Here is a 24,120-nt window from a genome sequence, read left to right as displayed (position 1 = left end):
TACTAAGCCTTAGCCATTCTACTACTAATTTAAATTGCTCTGCAACAATAGAAACCAGAAAAATTACTCTCAGTGTTTAGATGGTGATGCTCTGCTCATCAAGTCACTCCACTGAATTTGAACTGCATCTGGTTTAGTTTTCAAACTTATAAGTTTTAAAAGCTATGATGCAAGTGTTAATTTTAACTGCTTATTTTACACATTCTAGTATTTTGGGTGGGGAATGAAACAATATTTTCACTTAAGTTGCATTTCTAATGAATAAGGAGTGTGAAAGTGCTTTTAACATTAAAACACTACACTGGAAGAAGCCAGCACTGGGGAGAAAGGAATAAAGATATTGAACTAGGTTAATTTCCTTGCTCATTTCATTTTAATGCCAAAACATAATCTTGTAATGCCAATACAATATGTTTCAATATAGCAGTCAAACAAATCATCTTTTTTGGCTCTCTCCCATGTTTTTTCTAGAAATATATCTTACCTATCCAAATGTCTCAGATAGAATTTCCCCACCTAGCTGTTTGCCTGCAAAGGTGTTAGCATTTCTTTATTTATTTTTGGCATCTGTCAGTTTAATATCTCCTTTCTGTACCACATGCACAATGTCTTCAGGTACTTGTCTCCTTCATTTTCAAGCTGAATGAAAACACTCGGTTAGGAATTTTGTGAATGTTACCATCACAAAATTAAGTCACTGTTTAAAAACTGTGGCTGCTATAACAGACATACATTTTCCTGTTCTGAGGAACACTTTGTACTGCATGAGGTCTCATACGTTCCAGCCACCACTTGTATGCAAAGTCTTTACGTTTGTTTCTAGTCTTTAATCCTTTTCTTCTTCTCGCTTTTACCACATTATATTTTCTATGTGCACTTTGATTCTTTTTCAGCCAAGCAATAAGACACGGCAGAGTGGAACTCTTGGCTTTTGATGCTTGCCAGAAGGTGTTAGGAGGTATGCAGCCGATGTAATTCTCAGTCTGATCCATTTTTGAGAAAGGTTTTAAAAATTCAAACTGACAGTTCAGAATAGAAACAAAAGCTTGAGGTTTTGACATTGCTATGACAAAAAAAAAAGCGTGTTTGAGGAAGCAAGTACTTATTATAAAGGTGTCAAGGAGATGACCAAATGAAATGTTAGCTTCTAGGTAAGAAAGAGACTCTGTATATAGTGACATTAAAGTAGGGACAGAATTAGTAAAACTATATGACTCACTGAAAGACGTTTAAAACCACTTCTGTGACTCACATGGAAAGAAAAGAAAGATCAAGAGGGTAAGAACAGTGTACAGTGGGAATGTCCATTATGTGAAGAATATTGGACTCTCCAACACCGGCTTCCGTCACTACACTTGTGAGGTGACAATTCTGTTGCTCAGTACAGATGGAGTAATATCACCCTCTAAAAGTACTGCTTTTTCTTCTGAGGTTAACCTAAAAAAAATTTTAAGCACCACAAAGTTATTTGGTTTCATAGAATACACAGTTCGGAAACGCAGATACTTCCCTTACAGAAGCTTCTGAAATCATTGCTGCTCAGCAGCAACAAACTATTGACACATTACCACTGAGACCAAAACACAGCTCCATGAAGGGCTTGTCTGAAGGGATGTGGGGGACACCGAGCTAAAGGAGAAGTTAAGCAGCAATATTTTCACATTCATTGGATACAGGAGAAAAGGTGAAGACTGGGGAAGCTTTCTGTGGGGGCGGAATTCCCCATCTCCTTCCTACAAATGTGCACAACAAGTGTGATGAATACCATATGCCTGGGGAATGCAGGAAGATCAAGAGAAGGAAAGAAGGAAGAAGAAATATTCATACAGAACTGTGCTGTATGCTGTGTATATGGAATTATCCTGTGTATAGACTGGCGGTTTTAAGCTGAAGAAGGGAAAAGTAGGGGCAATTCCCTGATTGCCACTGATATGAAAGTAATCAGGTGTGAGATACGAGTGCTGTCCCCCAACAATGGCAGTACCTTTTGACTTGCCATCAATCTAAGTAATCTTTTCAGCTGTCAGCATAGGGTTCGGTTCATTGCCATCCAAAAATTAACTTTCTAGAGAGTAATATTGCATTGAGACAACATAGGGGATACATAGTGTCATGGCAGCAGTTAAAAAAATGGCAATGTAATACTACTTGTTACCCTTGTTTCATTATCTGGCAAAACATTTTTACCTTTTTACTTCCAGTGAAAAATGCAAAACAGACATGGTTCCTGGTTTAGTAGGAATTATGTTACTTGCTGTTTAATGAAGCCAACGAGGATAAGGATAAGAATATCATTTTTGACATGGTCTATATTACTCTACATCAAACTGCAGGGCAACCATTCGCTTTCCCTTACTGTTTTGCACATTTTGCCAGTTATTCAGTCAATAGGTCAGTAGTTGACTAAGAATCCATTTGTTAAAACAAAGCAAATTAAAAAATAGAAATATTTCTGTTTAATGCTTCCACTCTTAACTTTGCATCAAATTGCAAGGGTTGGATAAAGTATGTTTTCCATAACTGTGAACTTGTTATAGAAGTCAATCCTCCACTTATCTCTAGAAAGCATTAATTTATGCCTCTCTGTTCAAAAGATGCCTCAACTTTAAACAAGCAAACTTGTTCTCAGAATCATTCCTGCTTAAAGGCTTGGTAGTGGTCATTTAAGAATGTGATCATTTAGAAAATTGAAACAGACATTCATATTTTATAAATTATTATAAATACTGCAGAAAATGAAAGTTTCTAGTATTAACAGATTAAAATCAATGGTTATGCATCAATTTCAGTGAATTATTACATTTAGAAACATAATAGCATGACAAAAACTATGTTTATACTTCCACAGATACTCCTCACTAAGGCAGAACATTAAGTTGAGAATTGGTTTCACAGCAGCATCAAAGAAAATCAGCCTCAGAGACCTCTGGAAGAGATCATCTGGTCCACTTCTGTGCCTTGAGACACAAAAAAGTGTGTGTTGATCCTTCCTGACAGATACTTGTCCAACCTGTTTTTGAAACTCCCAGCAACAGAGATTCCACAGTCTCCCTAGGACAAGCTTTTTACAACAGTCAAAAACATTCCCTCTCTTGGGAATATGTAGCACAATGCGCAGATTACTGGAAGTAACTAAAATAAGCTGTAAAATTTCAGTGTGCTGTGCCACCAATCCCAGGAAGGAGAAAGGGGTGAAGTAGTAGAAGTGACAATACAGCAGTGTACACCTGATTTATGCCTATTTTAAAGTTTCTGTGGTTTAGATTCATATCCTGAACAAGATCTGCATGAATAAAGTGTGAGCTAAGCAACAGTATTTAACAGATTCCTGGAACACAAGAGGAGAGTTCATTGATTTGAAAAATGTCATCAGGAGACGTAAAAAGAGCTAAGGTGGGTCCAACTTCCACCCAGGTTCTCATAGAAACAATTGTTCTTTGATGAGCTAGAGGAATGGATTAGGAAAACTGTGAGGAGCAGTGCCAAGGAATTGAGCCACACAGAGACCACCCAAAAAGCAGAAAAGACTCCACGAAGAGGGACTGGAATTAGGAAAAACAATCTGGCAATTGGAGATAACCGAAATGGTCAAGTGGGGGTGGCAACCACTGCTCATACAGAAAAAGATGGAGAAAAAAGCCAAGACAACACCTGAAACCCAAAAATACAGAGAACTGGAAGCCCATATGAAGGGCCAAAGGAATTATGTGCTATTTTGAAAGAGCTTGATAAAAAGTGATCCAGGCAGAGTAAAACTATTTTAAAAACCTCCAACTATGAGTTCTTTCGATAGGCACCCATGAAATAAGAGGAAGTCTGAGGTCACTGTACTATTTACATACAGCCCTCAAGATATTATCCCAAAAGAACTTATTTCAGAAATTCTCATATGATATGACCTTTTGAAACCACCTATGGAGAAATAATTTCTGGAAAATATCTGTAAATAAAAGCTTTTATAGATTGCCTGTAAGTGTAGCAGACATACATTTAAAGCAGTTGACAAATACCGTTAAAATAGAATTTTCTCATTTACAAAAACTTATATACAAAAGCATTAAGATGGTGAGAGGAGAGGGGATTGACATCCTGCTGATCTAATTACAAAATCTTAATTTTATTGGGGCTTTCCAAATCAGCAGACCATTTAATAAAACTTGGCGTAGTTCTGTCAGTGTAACCAATTCTTTTATTAACACAACAGTCTAAATCTTTAAAAGATTAGTTTTCATTTATTAGAATGTTTTCACGCACAAGTCTAATTCCTGCTAAGTCCAACTCTGCCACTCTGGAGAAAAATTATTTTGGTAAATGTCCTATCAAACTACCACTGAGTAACATGTAACTCTTTAAAGTAGTACAATACACAGAAGAAAAAAAGCAGAAAATCATGTCAAATGTTGTCAAGTTTAAAATCATTCCAAACTTTGGAGATGTCATTATCGTTGCTACTGTTTTACCATTACCGCTCGCAGATAACTGACACGTCTGTATTTTGCTGTTGTAATTTTGTCTGCTATTACATGGAGATTCTGGCCAAACAAGGGAAGAAAATGTTGTGAGACCAATTCTCAGTTGGCATAACTTTATTGATTTCATTAGACTGCTGTCAGAAGAAAACATAGGCTTCCATTTAGATTGGAAAAAAAAAAAAAGCCAGACCATCTGCTTTTATTAAAACATATTTTTAACCTGAAGAGTAGAGATGAGTGACAGGACCCACTCCTAAATCTAACAAAGTACATGACTGGGGTTTGGTAATTTTGTCAATCTCATCTCCAATCCATTTTTTAAATTTTGATACACAAAGTTAGTAGAAAGTTAAGCATTATAAATCTTGTAGAGGCCTTGTACAATTATTTTTTACTGTGATACACAAATTTATGCCACAGTTAAGTCTCTCTGTTTAGAAGAGGCCACATACAAAGGGAAGCAGTTTATGTCCAGTGCCAATGATATGCTCTAACGTTTCTCTGCTACGCTTCAATTAATTAAGTAGCCTTGGGGAAAAAAAAGGCAGTAAGAAATGTTCCAGTGCCTCTCACTGTAGGATGATGGCCTAAAGCCCTGGGAATGAGAAAATGATATCTTCAAGAGAAGAAAATTTCACTGCATCTGGGGTTGGTGGAACAGCTTAGGCAGAGTGGCTCATTCTGGGAAGTTCTCAGATGGATTTTCAGCAATGGAAGCAGGAAAGACATTACTCCAAGAGCAATTCAGGGCAACCAGTCTTAGCTTAAGCTGAATCAGACAGGGTTAAGAACTGGGATTTTTTTGCCCCAGAAAGGACAATTCTTAAAATAAAACTTAGAGATTTTGCCTCAAATAAAAGGATTTCCACAAACACTAAGTGTAGGCAAACTCACATAAATGGAGAGTTGTCCTACTCAACTGCAATTGCTCCTACATTCTCAGATCTCATCTAGAGAAACTGCTCTTTCTGGAGGTATGGGCAATTTTCTTTCAGTGATATCTTGCACCTGGACCTCTTCCTAAGCACAGCCTGGGAGTTGTGCTTCATTACATTTGCTGTGACAGTATTTCAATGAAGTGCTTGAAGACCATTTTCCGATTTTAAATACATTTCTTACTGGTTATCTGTTTCCCACTAAATTTACCTGACTACAAAGGCACAAGACAAAAAGCTAGGTTTGTAATGCTGACTTCTATGATTCTGTAACAGCAGGTCTCAGCCTTACCTCTGGAAGTCAGACTACCATTGTACAATATATTCATTGCTACTCTTTCCAGTTTAAAAACTGTTTAAGAAAAAACTGAGTCAGTGCAGATCATTGGGGCAAAAGTGTGGTTTGTTCTGACAGACCACATAATTGTTTTTTCATGTAAAGAGTATAGTGATTAAGAGGCACAATTCTGCAAAAGTGTTCAGGAGAACAGCAGTGCAACATGTTCTTATGTAACTTTTGTCATGGCATTACCACCATTCAGCATGACTTGGACTTTCTGCAAGCACGCTCATGAAATGAAATTGGTTGTCCTTCTCCATTTTAGTTCTTCCCTGTTCCCAAAGTGAGACGTCTGAACTTCTCCAGTAATCCTTCAAAGCATGACTTTAAAAACCACTGTTCTGAGGACTGTTCTCTGGAACACAGTCTACCAGGCATGTCGCTGCACCTACAGTTCTCTGTGGGATTGACCTGCTACAAATTCACCTCCTTATTTATATGTGGAACACTTTTAAGCCAGAAACACACTGGTTGTTTTCATAAATCAAAGCTGCTCTCACTTGGATAATAGACATAGGAAATAACAATTCAGTAGTATATAATGCACAGATAGCTCTTTGGAAAAAGAATACATGACTATTTTTTGTAGGAAATAGTATTTTTAGCATCTAAACCTGAAAAACAAAAAGTATTTTTGACACAGTCTTAACTGATAGTTTTCCTACTAACAGACTTTATCCTTACACCTGATGGGGACTCAATGGTTTGAGAGTCCCTGAGCAGGACTCAGATACTTGGGTAATCTTCTGAGTCTCACCATCAGCCTTAGATGATCAGGAGGTATATTTTTGATCTCTGACTCTCAGTTTCCCCTCTCTTCAATATCAGAAGAAAAATATATACCTTTTAGTAACTTGTTGCAAGAACTGCAAAGAAAAGTGTACATGAGAGCTGGATAGTCCACTGCCATATACCAGACATGTTTGCATCATCTAAAATGGGACTTGCAATTCTGGACGGGAGGAACCTATCCTACTTGTATGAGCTGGTTTTGCCATCTGCTTGTGGTCCCTAAGTGTCCAATAAATCCTATTCAGAGAGAAGGAGAGATTACCGAAAGAGAGCGACTCAAAGATTCCCCAAAGTGAACAAGATTATCATTATTCAACTATTTGAGAAAGAAAAGGAAAGTGGTTAAATTTCAGCTTCTGAACTACACCTTTGGAAAATAGGTTATTCACAACAGAAATGTATTTTATGCATCCAGATTTGTTATTAGTTTAAAAGTCTCCCAGAATGGGTCAAAAACTGTATGGTTGTACAACTGAACAGACAAAGAAAATACCTCAACTAAGTTTTTTTTAGAGCACATACTCACCAGGACATACAAGCATTGGTTTGGATTACATACAGGTTTGGATTACATAAGTTTAGCTCTTGTTCACAATCAAATGCCATTCATTATTCATCTCCAAAAGATACACCTGTATCTTCATCTGCTGAAAAGCCATTCAAATGATATACCAGCTCCACTTGTATCCAAAAATTTCTGAAAGGGTAAGGACAGACCAGAAACGAGTCTGGCTTTTTCAGGAAATGGAGAAGAAAACAGTTTTCTTAAAAGAGGGACTTCTGGCTTCTGAGACTCAGTCAGCTTATACCATTGAGTTTTGCAAATATTCAGTTACTTTCTGCAAAATATTGTTTAAAACACTTGGAGTAAGGAAATAGGATGCCAAGAAGCCTGTGTTACCTGACAACAAGCTGTTTTGCCATATGTGTTCCCCACATTTCAGACAAATGAATGGAATAAGGCAAATGGTTAACATTTTTATCTTGCTTTAAACATGTTATCAAGTTTGTAAACTAAACCATTTCAAATATCAGGAAGCAGCTATTTTCCTCCTGTCACTGATGCCTAAGTCCACTGCAGAAAAACATAATGAATACAAAATTAAAAGATGCATAACAGTATAAATGCACAAGACTCTCCAATAGAGGTAGACAGATTTAGCATTTCGTAACTGTCAATCGTGCATCTTCAAGATTTAAATAACTTTAATGTATCCTTTTAATTAAATAGGAAATTACATGCAAAACAGGAAAAACACTTTAAATGAGATATTTTTACATGAAGTAGCCTCTAACGGTGGATCATGAAAGCTAACATCCCCAATATTTAAATTGACTGACACCACTTGGTTTAAAAGACTGAACTGGGCCTGCTGGAGGCATGCAACTGGATAAAGCATGTCTGAGAAAGGTTTTGGCAGTCTTTTGCCCATAAAAATGCCCCAGATATGCCTCCATAGACTCTGACTGCCACTCTTCAGGTCACTCTCAAGAAAATGCCTCACTTTGTATCACTGATGCTACTCAGGTGGAGAGGCAGAAGGGCAAAGCAGGTCTTAGGAGTGTTAGGAATGTAATTGCTCTTTCAAGATAGGCGACAAGTGCAATTATAATTAAACTCTGTTGAATCTTTATTCCGCTTCATATGGTCATGTAACTGCTTGAGTTGTGTTCCAGCCCACTCCCTATGTATCAAAAGTGCATGAACTCTCATCTGCAAGTAAAGACTCCCTCCATCACCAATAAATTAAGTTTTAAATGGTCTTTTAAAATAGTGTTTAAAAGAAGAACATTTTTTCATTATATACTCAGACTTGGAACAGAGGAGTGGAGGAAAATATGCCTCACTGTCTTTGGATATGTGTCTTTTCAATCTAGAATTATTGCTATGAACATGGCTTGCAAGTGGTTTTGGCCAAAACAATCCTCTCTTTCTAAGGACATGTGAAAAAAAAAAAGAATTAAAGGAAAAAACCTTGAATTCCAGCTCCTTCACCTTTGTTTTTTTCTTCATAGTTCTTCCAGCTCTAAAGGAAATTTGACTCCAGCAATACAACTGTGTTCATCACAAAGTAATGTGGCCTCCCTCCACCACGACACCACTCAGTCAAAACATTGCTAAGTTCGCACACCATGTAAATACTTTGGGGTCCTTCTTTGTATGGCCAAAGCCAAGCACTAGTCTTTTTTGGCACAAATTGCCCTTTTTCCTGAGACAGCACTAGCAATGTGTTCTTTCCTCATCAAAAACCTCATGGGAACTTTTTAAATGAGTGACATATTCTTTGCTAGGACAAACTACCTGGGAACACCAAGGCTGAAAAGTCTACAGTCCAGTGCCGTAAGTGATAGATAGTTTGAAGCCCTTTACTTGACCAGCTATCAACAATAAAACTTTAAATAAGCATAGAAAATTTTACCAAGCCAGTCAGTTTGTCCGACAAAGGCTGTCATAAGAACACTTACTGAAACGTAGCCATTGATGGAGCAGGTAAAATCATTAATAAACCCTTCTGCAACATATACTTGCTATTCACGATATCTTTTTCCATATTAATCATACTGAAATATAAAAGGTAGCAAAAGGATGCAGTCTGTGAAAGCCATTTTGTCACACAGAGCATTCTTTCAAATAAATGAAAATATACTTCATTATCGGCCTGTGAATAGCATGAAAATTTAAACATACTTCAGAACACTTATTTGCATGAACAAAACTTGCATAAAGGTTTGCTTTTTCTCTGCAATGGATAAGCTTGTCACCTCAGACTACAGAAGGACAAAAGGTGAAGGAGATGCTGTCTCCTCCCTTGTTTGGTTTTGGTGATGGCCCGAGTGGCTATATTCTGGCTCTCCTAGGTGCTGCAAAAGCCTTTCCCTTCCACACACCCAGCTTATTTCCTTTTACTTTTTAAACTAGCACCTATTTTCCATTAGTAGTATCTACAGATAAAGGTGTTCAAAATGACGGTTAAGCAGTTAGCTACATATCATTTAATAAGTTACTTTTAAAATGCTTCCCTTCCCTTGCAGTGTTTCTGTCTCAGTTTCCTTCTGCCTCCCTCACCATAGCTATGAACATACATGCTACATTTGGAACTAAGGTAATTGCCGATATATCGAAGGCTGCTTGATTTTACCTAGATGAGATACCAAGAGCATAAAGTTGAGGTTAATACGGGCTTTAGCTTGTGCTTTTTATGTCTGCTGGAACCTCATGCACTTAGCAAGCCAGTGAACCTGCAATGAGGTCTATGCTATCACGATTTCACTTCTACTAGAACCTGAGTGACCTGTTTTGAGATGAATATGGATGCTATTATCACACCTACACACCCCTGCTCCAGGAAGAAATGTCACAAAAAGCCAAGTTCTGAAATCTGGACTAACACAAACTAGGTCAGAGCAGAACTGCAAACTCTATTTTCATCAGTAGCCTCCTGCCCTATTTTTAACTTGGTCTTTTTAGGAGGTTCTGTCTCCAATGATCACATGTGCCACAGCTGAGTCTTTGCAAACATGGCCTCTGACAGAGAAGAGGCTTAAACTTGTTCTCAAAATCCAGGGCTTTGAATTTCACTTTGGATCAAATGGCAATCAATGCAGGTCACAGACTAGCTTTTCTTCACACTTTTAGAAAGAAATTCTGCTGAAAGAAAAATCAGTGTGTCAGACCTCCCTTCAATACAAAAGCACAGTTGTTAGAACCTTTCCAACTCAACTGTAATAACTGCCTAAAGACACTATTCAGCTTCTGTGCAAAGAACAGCCTTCAGCTCAAAATGTTCTCCAAGTTCCATTCTCAAATTCCTAACTCTCTCCAACTTATACATAGGACCATACATCCAATAAACTCACATGGATGCATAGCTACGTATTACATTAATACTTTAATTTGGATTGATCTTGTATTTCTACATCTACTCCTCATCAATTTAATTTCTCACTTGTGTTCTTTGCATAGTTTAAAACCTTAAAGAGCAGAAAATAATGGCACTGATATCTTTCTTTTGTTCACATTATGTATGATAACACTTCTGCTTGTGAAAACGTACAACTAACGCCGCCATTACATTGCTGAACTAGTCTCGAAACAGGTACAGCACTCACAGAACTACAGCTTTGGAGATAGAAGAAGAAAAATCTTTCACTGGCCTGAACAGCAGCAATGAAGGTTCCCCAGCAACTGCTTATGGCAATGATAAATCATGCTGTGCCACTATTAGTCAGTAGTTATAAAATATATTTCATGTTGGAAGAAAAATGGTTTATAAAATCATAATAACTATGAAAAAAACAAAGACAATGAATATAGTTCTGAGCAAACAGGAGCAACAAATGTTGCTGTCTATGTTGTCACGAAATTGTATCTGTCCCTTATCTTACCAACTATAACCAGTGCAGTCATACCGTCACTTTCCAGCTGGCATTTCCTGTGGTCCATTCTCTAAGAACATCTAGAGTGATCCCACTTCAGTTGGCCAAGGAATTCTATGCTTACTTTAGTTTTTCTATGTTCATTAATCACAGACACAGTAAAAAAGATTAACAAAAAAAAATTAACTAAAATTCATTTTCTTCTATGCTGCAAAACTACAGAGAAATAGGTGTCAAGCAGTAATGTGATAGGAATTAGTCCTGTATTCCACTTTTCCTTGCACACAACACAGGCTCCACTTTTGCTAAGCAAGCCTGAGGCAATATGCAACCATCTGAGGTCAGAATTACTATCTGCAAATAAACAGCAACAAATATATTGTCTGCACTGAATTGAGCATAAATCCTTTGGGGGTTTGATTCAGTGTTTGATTCAGTCTTCCTCCTCTTAGCTCATCTCCTTGAAGATCAGCAACAAACGATTAATAAAGGTGTCACCAACATTGCAAAGAGAATGACAGCACCTATTCACTCTCCTCTACACCCCAAGATACATCAGGCAGATAAAAAGGTCACTGAGGAGAATAGGAGACTCAGTGACTTAGACCACAGTACTTCATTTCTCTCTTCTATATCTCTGGCTTCGTGAGAGATCAGCTGTTGCTTTATCAATCTCAGTGGGATAAAATGAAAAAAACCCCAACTGAAATTTCCTCTAAAGCACCTGGAAACATAATGGAAGATAAATACAGCAAAGAAGTCTCAAGGTAGAGTAAAAGGACAGAGACATTTAGACCTGCTCTTCTTCATTACTCATGGCATAATCTCTTGCCATTTTCTGAAACAAGGTTATTAGAAAAAGCAATTCAATCAGATGGACATCTTCTTTATCTTCAGGCTTTCCCTCTTCAGAATATGGTTGTTCAACAACTGGTCCAGAAAGTGGATCTGACACAGAGAGTGCCTTTAAGATAATGAGCTGCATATTGAGCAATTAAGGATTTTGTTTAGGTTGGTACAGGCAAGAAAAGTGGGTCTGAACTGACTGGCAGGGAAACAGCTATTTTTGGTGTTCATGACTCAAACAACTCTGCTTGTCCACCTCTGAACATGAGCATCATCAGTGCTTAGACATCAGTCATTTGAAAAAGGCATCACTGGCAACTTGAAAAGTAGCCTGTTTGAAACAGCATTAACCATGGCTCTCTAGAGGATTATTGAAAAACTGTCTTGAAGTTCTCCATGTGGTACTAGTCACTGGTTACTGCTGTTGTATTTATCAGAAGAGATCCATAATGAAATGGGACAACAAACATCAAAATAAAAACATGAAAAGAACAGCAGGAAACAGGAATACAACTGCAGTAGGACATTTTGGCTATTCACTTAGAGGAAACACAATTTCATCGAGTCAAAAAATGTGCTCAAAAATACAAAGAAAGGAAAGTGTGTACACTGGAAATCAGGGTGGTGATGTAATGTCAAAAAATATTAGAGGATGCAGTTCACTGAATAGTTGGATGGGGGAAGATGTTATTCATACAACGTAAGGTCCAGTCTCCTGCCACTTATACTAGATCTGACTGTCTTTTCTATGATCCCCTACTCCCATATACACACAACTTCAGTGACTAAAAACCTGGGTGAAAAATGAAGGGGGCAACAAGCACAGCCCAAAAGGAAATATTTCACCACGTGGATCCAGATCCTGTATCCCAGCCACTGTCCTGTAGTGCTGAGTAGCCCTGGACTGGAACAAAGTCAGCTGGACGTTCAGTACCATTGTCAAAAAAAAGCAAACCAAGCAAGCAAAACCCCTGCACCTTACACAGTTGTTTCTCTCCCTAGGACTTTTTACTGAATTTTTTACTACTTTTTTTTCCCAGAAGGGAGAATTTAAAGTATTTGACATCTCAGTGGTAACGTGGCTTCAATAATCCAGGTACAAAAGGTGACAGCTACAGAAAACTGGTTTCTAAAAAACGTTCAGTCACTTAACAATCACATTGCTACATGAAGTGTTACCCAAAAGTTAAATATTGCTAGAGATTTATTGGCTCTGTTTATGCTGTCAGCACCCCTTACCATCAAAGCACTGACAAAACCTGAAACCGCTGCTCATAACAATAACAGGAACATGATAGTGGAATTTATGGCAGAATATTAAAATCGAAGGAGCTTTCGGTTTCACTTTGTGCAATTAACTCCGCAACAACAGCAAGCACATTGAAATCACACCACCAAACAGAAAATTCACATTTGGGACAGCAAAGCAACGAAATGCTATATTTCTTATGTAGCTGGACTTGATACTGGTAACTGCAGAGCCTATAAATCATTTTCTCCACAGGACTCTAAAGTCATAGGTGACAAATATAAATCTTTTTCTCATAATCCTATCCTTGATCTTTTCATGTTATTATTGTTATATTCCTGGCTAAATTATTGCTAAAATAAGTTGCTTTTTTTCCTACAAAATTTGCCAAACTGCTGGGATTCATTTGTATTGTCCTTTTACTTGAAGAATTCCTGTTACATTCCCGTTGACCTAATTGCACATTTTGGCCTGAAAAGATGACACATTTGTGTGAATCTGGTAAAGCTGTTGAAGCAGGGATACTAGAAATGAAGTACTCTTCTGGCCCCTTTCATCAAGCTCCAGGCTGAATCCCCTTAGGAATGTGATGGTATCTCTTCTCCCTGTTTTTTTCTAAAATCCTATTCTAAGCTGCTTAAAAAAAAAAACAAATCTGACTGGAATAACCCAGAAACTAAAGTAAAGACAGCTGGAAAGATGAAAGAGTGATAATGTTTAGACGCAAACCAAGTGACATGTTCCAACAACTGGCAGGGTCTAAATTCTGTCCCAGAAATGTATGTTATTAAGGAACACAGTGTCAGTGGGGAAACCTCTGAAATCACAATACAGTTACGTTGTTTTAAGTCTCTACTTGGAAAGCATTATCATTACTTAGAGAAAAACAGAATTTTCATATTTATATGCCTTCAGTGTGGTACCTCTTTCAGCAAAACTTTTTCCTTATAGCAGGAGAAATGAAAAACAATAATCACAGGATAAAATTGATTATTTGGAGATAGTTTAAAGCCTGGATAGGTACTATATGCCATCATTAGGCAAGCGGTTCAAATGAAGTAATATCATATGAGCAATATTGCTTCCCGCATTAGACTTAAAACACAGTTTGCAGAGCCTCCAATCCAAAGCAGCTCCTGCTTTTACCCCTGCTGCAGATGAAACTTGCCCTGGGCAAAGTCCCATTTTATGGCAGGGACAGTGCCTTTGACATGTATCCTTTAATCTGGTAAAATCCTTGGATGTGCCCACAATTACATTTAGAATCATGGGTCAGGGACCCATACATAACCATGTCTCTATCAGTGTGCTGTGTTCCTAACATACTTCTAGTTTTAATATATATTCCTAATTTTCTAAGCTTCTGTCATAATAGTGGCTTCCTTACCAGCACAGATCTTCCCATCATAGGTCTCGCATACCCAGTCATGGCACTCACAGAGTGGACCGTAGTATTTGCCAGACTCAGTCACTTGGCAGACGCAGACTCCACACTCACATGTGCCTCTGTCATTGCACAGCTTCCCTCCTGGGACACGGCACCTGAGCTCTGACTCAGTCTGGGACAGTTGGCACAAAGTAGGACCACCCAAACTGCTCCTGTGGGGAACAGCAAACAGAACAAGCTGGAGTCAAAGCCAGGGTCTGCAGCTCAGAGATGATAAGAGCTTGGCTCATAGGAAACCACCCTCCTGATATTGGTTTCAGCCCATATCCAGAATATTGTTCTTAATGCCACCACTTTAGTTATGGTTGCAAAATATTATTTGCCTCGTATACTCCCAATTTGCTTCATCAGCAATCTCACTGATACCTGCAGGAATGTTTATTTTTCATTTTACTTACCTTGTTAACTGTGTTAGGCTCATCTACTTCCTCATCATGCATATCTGGTATATATGCATAGGCATGTGTAGTTTGATTATCTATCATGAAACATTTTGATCTTAATTATTCCAAAAAGTTTAGAAATGACATATACATGCAAACATCTAGGTAGCATAACAGGTATATATGATATCAAAAAGTAAACCTATGGTTGATTCCAAAAAAATATGTTTCACAAAGTAATCCTTTTGGTTGTCAGACATATATGATCCATGCTTTCAAAGGAAAAGGAAACCCAATTAATCACCACTTTCCATGCAATAGTGTAGTTTGTGGCTGTGGTTTTAGTAAATCCAGCAGAATCCAGATGCTAGAGCAGTAGATTTACAGCTCTGCCATGCAATTGTACCATGCACTGGAGCACAGAGACATCAGGACTTTCAGGACATACAAAGGGAAAATCACACTTTGACTCATCGGGAGCTGCATTGTAAGAAAACAGAACAAAGGACTGTGCAAGACAAATAGGTCTTTATAATGCTAGGGAATACTGGGGATTAAAGTGAGTAGTACCTGCCCTTCTCAGATAGTAGATTTTGCAAGGCTCTAGAGCAAAGGAACTGCTGGCTCTAGGAGTCAGGGCGTGCTGGCTGTGGTGGAGGGGAAGAGTGAAGGGCAGTGTGCCTCACTGTGTTACTGCAAGTGCAGGAACAAGCAGGGTTCTACGGTTAGATGCCTGATCTACTCAGGCAGCAGAATTTAGAGGTTGGGCTTAAAGTCATCACTATCCAGCTCTTCCCCCTTTGCTGCTTTCAAAGCCTGCATCTTCGGCATCAAATACATCATTGCAAATAACTCCCGCAGTTTTCACAGGCACCTACCTGTTGAGGTTCCCGGGGACCCAGAGTGCTTCCCTCAGTGTTACTTTTAAGCAGGCAGAGGAAGAGCTAACAAACTTCTCCGCTGTTCCCTCTGCAACCCCAGCTTCCACACTCCTGACATCTCAAAATCGGTCGCAACCCCCCGTGAGGCCTCAAAGCCACACTTACCGCAGGGCCAGGGGGCCAGCCGGCGGCGCGAGGTGACCGGCCGGCACCGAGGTGACCAGCAGCAGCGCCAGCCCCAGCAGCCCCTGTGCGTACATGGCGCAGGCTGTGCTATGCCGCACCTGGAGTACTTCTGCAGACGGGCGGACAGACAGTCGGACAGACCCGCCAGGCATGCGGAGAGCTGCGAGCTGGACAAGCCCGGCTACAGCGCTGCTCCCCCCGTGCTGCAGTAGCTCTGATTAGCTGCCTGGGAGCGGGATTTGGGCAGCACTCTGGGAAGGAGGCCGGTGCCAAACCCCGAAGTTTACAGTCTAGGCAGGGAAGTAATTAGAAACAGTTGCGCAGCCAGATGGTTTATTTTGATGTTTTAAAAATGGCCCGTTCACAGATGTGAACGAACTGTCTCATTCTCAAAGTGCAGGCACCGTAAATATTTGAGGTATGTGTATTCCCCTGTCCTTCGATGCCTGGCTGCTTGGGATAATCTGTGTAACGTGGTGGGTGAAACTTGCACCGCTGAAGAGACAGGATCAGCTGCAGCATCCCTGCCTGGCTGCTAGAGCACGTCCCTGCCGCCTGCCTCCCCAGGTCCCTCCCTTCTCTCGTTCCCCTGAGGTCACCTGCTCACGTCATTGCACTGTACGACACTGCAGGCTGCCAACCTACACCAGCCTGAGTGACTGCACATTAAAAATACTATTAGTTAGCCATTTCCTCATGGCTAGGCTTCGCGAACGAAGATTTGGGAAGGGCTCTACCCATTTTTCATGCAAGCGCGTTGGTGGCTAAAAAGGCCAATACGAGAAAGGCAAGTCCGGTTGCAAAAGACACAGCAGAAAGACTCCTTAGATGGTATATTCTGCAAGGTTCGATTCTTTCTGCGTTGTCTTTTCTCCTCAAGAGTGATCCTGCGTGCCTTCTCAAAAGCATCAGCAGCGTTATAAATGGTCTGTCTCCAGGCCTCCCGATTAGAGGCCAGAGTGGACCAGTTATGGTGATCAATATGCCCGAGGCTGAGTTGTTGCTTCAGGGAGTCCTTGTATCTTTTCTTTGGAGCTCCTCTCTTGCGGCAGCCAGTGGCAAGTTCACCATAGAGCAGGATCTTAGGGAGGCGGTGGTCCTTCATCCTAGAGATGTGCCCTGCCCAACGCAGTTGCGTTCTCAGGAGCATGGCCTCAATACTTGTGATTGCTGCCTGTTCGAGAACAGATGTATTGGTCACATAGTCTGACCAATGGATGTTAAGGATTGTACGGAGGCAGCGTTGATGGAAGCGTTCTAGGAGACGCAGGTGGTGGCGGTAGATGACCCATGATTCGGAACCATATAAAAGAGTAGACAGCACTATGGCTCTGTAAACACTGATCTTGGTGCTTTTCTTCAAGTGTTTATTACGCCAAACTCGTTTATGGAGTTTTCCAAAAGCACTGTATGCCTTCGCTAACCTATTGTCTATCTCCCCATCAATCTTACCATCTGAGGAGATGAGGCTGCCTAGGTAATTAAACTGTTGGACTGAATTGAGTTCTGACTGGCCGATGGTGATGTGGGGACGGTGGGGGACTTCCTGAGGTGCAGGCTGATGGAGAACTTCTGTCTTCTTTAAGCTGACTTCCAGCCCAAAGAGCTCAGCAGCCTCTGCAAAGCAGGATGTTAAACGCTGCAGAGCTGCTTCTGTGTGGGCAACAAGGGCGGCGTCATCAGCATAGAGCAGCTCCCGGACAAGATGGTTTAGGGTCTTAGTATGGGCCTTCAGTCGCCTTAGGTTGAATAGGCTTCCATCAGTACGATATCGAATGTAGATACCGTCCTGATCATCGAGGTCTGCCTTGTTAAAACACACAGCCCAATACTTCATCATAGCAGTGGGAGATTTTGGAAGTGCTTTAAAACTAAGCTGAGGGATAGTCTCTCTAAATGACTCCAATTTCACCATGTGCATTTCTTTATGCAATACTTCTTGATCCCTCTTGTTGTCCTGAGAAATTGCTGATTGCCATATACCTCCCCGGGATGGAAAGCTCTTAAAGAAACACACTTTGACCACAAAAGATGGTATGTTAGAGTTTCCTACTCTACCAATACACATACACATTTTTAAAGCAGGCAGTTGACAGAAGAAACTTTCACTGGTTCTGGAGCCTATATTGGAGATAAAAGCCCTCAGCAGCTTTCTCAAAATGGACAACTTGGTTTAGTTTCATATTAAATATCTGGTATAACACAGATTATAATTTTTTTTTAATTAATATTTTGTTAAAATTCTTTGACTCATAGGCTGTCTTTCCTAAAGTGTAAGTAGGTGTCTTACAGTTTACATAGTGAAATCAAGGGTACAATTCTCATTTCTGCTAACATAACTAGTTCTGCTAGTGGTCGTCCTGCAAAAAAATTGCATCAAGCATTTGCCTTTGCTCTGCTGGTCTTATAGATGCTAAAAGAACACTTAAAGTCCAGTTTGGGGCCTGTAAAATCCAGTTTTCAGTCAAGTACCCATTCCGTTGAAATATAAACTTTCATCGAAACACAAAAGAGACTCGACAAAATCTCTTCTAGCATATTTGTAAATATACATTCTTATTCCCTCAAGATATTCAGATTAAACCCAAACATTATTCCAATGGACTATTAAAAGACAAGACTCTTGTATTTTATTAGGTTATCTTGAAGTTCTGAGGTGCAAAACTTTGCTGTCTAGTATACTACCCTCTATATGACACATAATTTTGCCCTAAAATACGAGCAAGTAGAATTAGGATGTAAAAAATATTTGCAAGTCCCATATACAGCAGTTGCATACTATATATGTTTTTACCAGTTTTGATGCCCTTTATAGTATATTTCATATTACAAACATGTTACAGAATTTTCTCAAGCAATGTAGATGGTAAAAATCCTGTATTATGAGTAATTTTTGGCTTCAGTCTTGTAAATGTTTACAGTTGTGCTAATCCCATGCATTTGACTTACTTTGATGGATCTAGTGAAAAGGTAAGTAATATTGGCAGGCCTTTATTTCTGACAGTCTTTGAAGTCCATGCTTAACACGGCACTATGTGTTCTATCTGTGTGATAGTTTTTTTAATTTATCTATAATGCTACAGTAAATACATATAAAAAGAGAGATTACAAAGGGAGCACTTTTAAGAACAATGTGATTGTCAGAAATTGTATTGCCTGAAGTCTCAAGTTAGAGAAGAATAAATAGAAAGGTTTGCATTTTAAACAATAGCAATTCTCTTTTGGCACTAAATTTATCTTTAATCCACAAACTTAAATGTTGCCATCTGTTCATCTTCCTCCTTTTTCCCTGAGCAGACTGTGCTGATAGGTATTCACAAGACCTTCAGGCAGCCTGCAAACTATGCCTTCAAATGTACGAGGAGAAGACATTCATCATGATATGTTGACCTTATTGCAGCTCATTTTTTATTTATTTACATCTGTCAGGTTTTGAAATAATATACACCTTTTGGCTGTGGACCTTTTGAATTTGGAGAAGGTGTACTTACACCAGTCCAAGGGTACAGTTTTTGAAATGCGCACCCAGAGTTTAAATTTAATAATTGCTTTCATGTGTATGTGTCTCCAATACAATATCTCAGTGCTCTCTTAATGGATTTTAACCTTTGTTCAGATTTATTATTTAATCATTTAAGCCTAGAATATTTGTAGGCACACATGCATATATATGTGTATATATATATGGGTATATAATTACATACATGATGTATATGTATTCAGGAGCTAAGAGGCTTGCAAACAGACTGTTAATTCCATTTAAAACGAGTCAGTTTTTCTAAATGAGAACCTGATATGCTGCCTTAAGGACTGCTCACTTCCTTCAGCCATTCCTGTACATAATCTTAAGGAACTTTGTTCTCTACTGGATAACATACACACACACGAAGCGGAGCATGCTTAAAATACTACCTTTCCTGCGTATTGGAATTTCAGACTAAGGATCCAGACCTGTAGGTGCTTGGGAGATGTACACTTTATGAGTGGGAACATCACTACCTGCAGAGTAAAGGTAGAAAAGAGAAAGTCACATAGGGAACACATTGCTGAGGAGGAGGAGGAGCTGGAACATACTGCTAATACTAAACAGCCTTTTGAAAAGTAGGCAATAGGTTTAAATAATACTTGTCAGACACAAAATGTCTTCAAATAAAGATTGGAATCAAGAAAATAAGTGCTGTTAAACATGCCTACACTTGAACATCAGTTTAAGTGTATCCCTATTAGCGCTCTTATTACAAGTTTGCAGGATTTGGTATGGCCAGCGATTGGGATAAGCCTCTCACTGCAATTTAATTTACCAGCAGAGGAACAAGTAGTATAATTTCCTATCCAAATTGGTGAAGGTTATTTTTATGGTTTCATAGTCTTCTGACCTGTGCGAAAACCAAGCCCAGGGGTAGACTCAGTAATTCATAGGCAGTGATATTTTTTTTAAAGGCAAACAATATCTTAACTTTAACTTTGCCATAATTGTTTTTTGTAGTAAAGCAAATAAGAATAATATTAAAACATAAGGAAAACAAACCTAAGAAAAAGCTTTTTTACTGTAAGAAAGGTCTAAAATTGGAACAGAATCCCCAGCAATGTTGTGTAATCTTCACCCTTGAAGATATTCAAAAGCCATCTGGACAGGGTTCTGGGCAACATGCTCTAGGCAACCCTACTCTGGGTAGGCGGGGTGGACTAGACCATCTCCAGAGATCCTTTCCAACCTCAAACATTCCATAATTCTATGGCTCTGATGGCACACTGTGCTACTGAACAAGATTTGTTTTGGTGTGGGGAGGCAGATGGACTCTGCCTACTCCTTTATTACAGCCTCTTAGTGAACAGTTTAATTTTGCTGTCACTTTAATAATACCATTAGGTTTGCAAACCACATTCCATGTCATTCTTAAGGAGGCTTTTTTGTTTTGTTTGGTTTGGTTTTTTTTTTTAACAAAACAAAGCAAAATGCACATCCAGTGAACAGTCTAAAGTTTAAAAAAAAAAACCTCTGGAAAACATCAAAGTCTGTCAAATATTCTTCCTGGGTTTCCATTGAAGTAGCAGCATTTCCATTTTAGTAGCAGCATTGGTTAGTATCAGTGAAGACTGAGGCATTAGAATGCAGAGGCATTTGGTTACATCACAATTTTCTAAACTTAACCAGAAGTTGAAAATCTCACATATCAAGCAAGTTATTGTTTCTCCATAAAATGTGGAACGAGGAGAGATAGAAGTGCCCAGTGATTCTTCTGTCAAGGATATACAATCACTAAATGAGATGGTTGTAAAGATTTATGACAAACCACTTTAACACCCGTGGAGCAAAGTACTTGATGGAGTTAACTAAAATCTGTCTAAATTAAACAGTTCAGAAATGCATGCAACTGTTGAGAGTCATCACTGTGATAGCCAATGGCATCCCTGGAAGGGGGCAGGAGACAGAGTATGCCAGAGCTGTACAGAACTGAAAACTTTGTGTTAATTTTGCTGGCATGACATGGAATCTGGGACAGCTGATGGTATCACATAGGGAATACAAATAGCTTTTGGAGTTATAGGATCAAGGTTAGAACAAGATTAAAGCTGAGCTCGTCTGAAGGTAGCGGGCCTGAATAGTAGAGAATATAAGCTACCCAAACAGTTCATAGGCCAATGTTAATCAAGATGTTATTGTGTTATACTCTAGTGTAAAACCTTAGCTTACTCTTTAATGTCTCAGCTGAAACTTTAAATAGTTGGTAAGTCTTTTGTTTGTTCAGTGTTTGCTACTGAACTCCCCTAAACAGCAATAACACCCTGCTTTTACAGAGGCCTTAAAGGAAGTAGAAGGTTTTTAAACATGAGCTTGCAAGAAAGCTCAGAATGCCAGCAATAATAGTGTATTTTAAAGAGCAGCCTACTGTGTTCTTAACTGTTAAGCACTTATTCCTGAAAGTGAGTCAAGGTCTGTGGTAAGCTGAGTTAACAGTATGGTTGAAGAGCCCAAGAAAGTAAATAAAAGGCATGTCATTTTCCAACATAAATTGTTACTCTGTGGTCAAGTTGTGCCTCATTTCTCTAAGGGATAACATTTCTTGATGCTGGGAATCTTAAAGAATAAAAAATAGTGGAAAATATAATAAGAATGACTACTGTTTGTGCTTTTTGACTTATGATCTTTTTAACAACCTTTAACCTGAATGAGTTACAATGAAGGATTATTGTCATTGTTTTGGCTGAAGAGTTGTTTTTAAGGTTAGCAAATTTAAAAAACAGGTACTGCTGACTTCCTAAGGCCAAAACTGCAGTAACTCAGGTTGAGTGCCTGAGCTGAACATATGCACACCAGATTACCCAAGCAACTGCAACCACCTTGTATGGTTTCAACGCTCTGTCTTGCAGTGCTTGCTATCAAACCAAAAATGAAGAAGAGACAGAAATTAATAAAAAGGAAGTGCAGAAGAACACCATTATTGCTCCTCTTCTAAATACTTGGTACTTTTTGAAAGCAAACTAAACATTACATAGTTAGTTGCAGATTTAGGATTCTTTTTAAGGTTTGAAATTTTAAAAACCATACTCCATGTCTTATATTCTGGATCATCAATGTTGACACAGATCACGGACACTCAAGAATGACAGTTTTCTAACCCATCTCAATCAAAATTACTCAGGAACAGTAACTGATCTTCTCCCACCGTCATTAGTCTCAAGTTGTTCTGTGGTCATTTCTGTTATGGTTACATGATTCTGAGCAAGACTACCTCTAGCCTGAGCCACAAGGACCAGACAGGTGGAAACAAGTCAGGCTGCTCAGATAATTTGAATCATGTGGAGCTCTAGCAATACCAGGGGCTGCTCAGCATGCACAGAGCAGGAATTCTGACTATGGGACAACTTTGTGGTAATCACCATTAAGAGGACTAAGGACTTTGCACAGGACTAGAGAGACAGGAATTGAGCAGTTTTTGACTTGTATCCTATGCCTAAATGATTAAATCTTCCTTTGGGTCTGAAGTTTAATTATGAATTGCTAAACGATATATTGTGACCTTTTTTAAAAGCTCAAGCATAATTTCAAAATGAATATTTCATGAATTCTTTTACTCATTATAGACTATCTGAAATCTGATCAAGCACTTCATTCTTTCCTAAATGGTAAATCAAATTTCAACAATGGCAATTCCAATAAACTCAACTCCTTCGGATGTTTTTAAAATTTGTTTATATTACTCTTTAACTCCTTAACAGATACTTATGGAAAGTAAGGACAAGAGACCAAATAAAGCTCAAATAAATTCAGAAATAACCCCCCACAATTCCACTATTTCTAATGTGGTTTTACTTCCTTCCAATAACAGTGGGATAGTTAAAATATGTGTCTGTCTGAGGAAACATGCATATTTATACAGCTGTCAGCAAATGGGAGAGTAGCAACTGGATTTTGCAAGAACAAATAGTTGGCCCCCAACTTGTGTTGGGGACCTGCTAGTGCTTTCCTTTCTTAACCCCTGCTCTTCCTCACTGACAATGGGGAAGATAAGGATGTCCATTACCCTCCTTCTTTGGTGCACTCTAAAAATGCTTCACTCTAATTTTTATCCTTTTAATTGCTTGAGTTAACTGCATCCCAGAAAAATAAAACAGGGCTTGAGGGCTCTCCAGATTCTGCAAGGAAACATGCAAAATAAGTACATGCTTTACATTCCACATTTTTCTTCAGGACTTATTGAGTTAGCAGGTCCACGAAACTTTGGTTTGTTAATTATCTTTTATCTGGGAAGATCTTACTGTGTTTGCAGATCATGCTACAGAAATTAAAGTGATATGTAAGGCTGAGAATTCTCCCCTTGAATTCTAAGTATGACATCTTCTGGAATTTTCCAAAGTTCTCCTTTTAAATGGACATTTTCCTATGACCAGTTTCAAAGTTTGATGATTGAATAAGGAAGTTCCTTTATCTGTTCCTGATTTGTAGAGCAGAGAGGTAAATCTATACTAAGACACATTTTTCCTTTTAACCTATTTCAAGCAACCATAAAGTAACATCATAAGATTAACTCCCAGATTCAGTCCTTATCTATATGTTTATGGTTTGAATTTTAGGTTGATGTGAATTTTCTAAATCAGAATAAAACCAGACTTCAGCCTTAAATACTAAACATTGTTATGGACTTCAAAAGACTGATAGGGTCTTTGCAAAATTATATCAGAAATGTTATAGATATCTAAGTTTTCCACT

At 38.8% G+C, this 24,120-nt stretch overlaps 1 protein-coding gene across 1 annotated transcript in view; it reads right to left on the bottom strand.

Moving 5' to 3' along the window:
* The window catches only part of ITGBL1 (integrin subunit beta like 1), a 142,591-nt gene extending 126,609 nt beyond the window's left edge, over positions 1–15,982 (bottom strand). The window contains exons 1-2 of the mRNA XM_027674692.1: positions 15,888–15,982; positions 14,399–14,610 (exon numbers count right to left, since the gene is read on the bottom strand). Of these exons, the coding sequence (XP_027530493.1) occupies positions 14,399–14,610; positions 15,888–15,982 (307 nt within the window). The remainder of the gene's footprint in view (positions 1–14,398; positions 14,611–15,887) is intronic.
* Positions 15,983–24,120: the final 8,138 nt, after the last annotated feature.

The sequence above is a fragment of the Neopelma chrysocephalum genome, unplaced genomic scaffold (genome assembly GCF_003984885.1).
Source record: "Neopelma chrysocephalum unplaced genomic scaffold, ASM398488v2 Primary Assembly neopelma1_25, whole genome shotgun sequence".
Lineage (NCBI taxonomy): Eukaryota > Metazoa > Chordata > Aves > Passeriformes > Pipridae > Neopelma > Neopelma chrysocephalum.
Note: the sequence above shows the minus strand (reverse complement) of the source record. Positions and strands in the feature narration are given on the sequence as shown.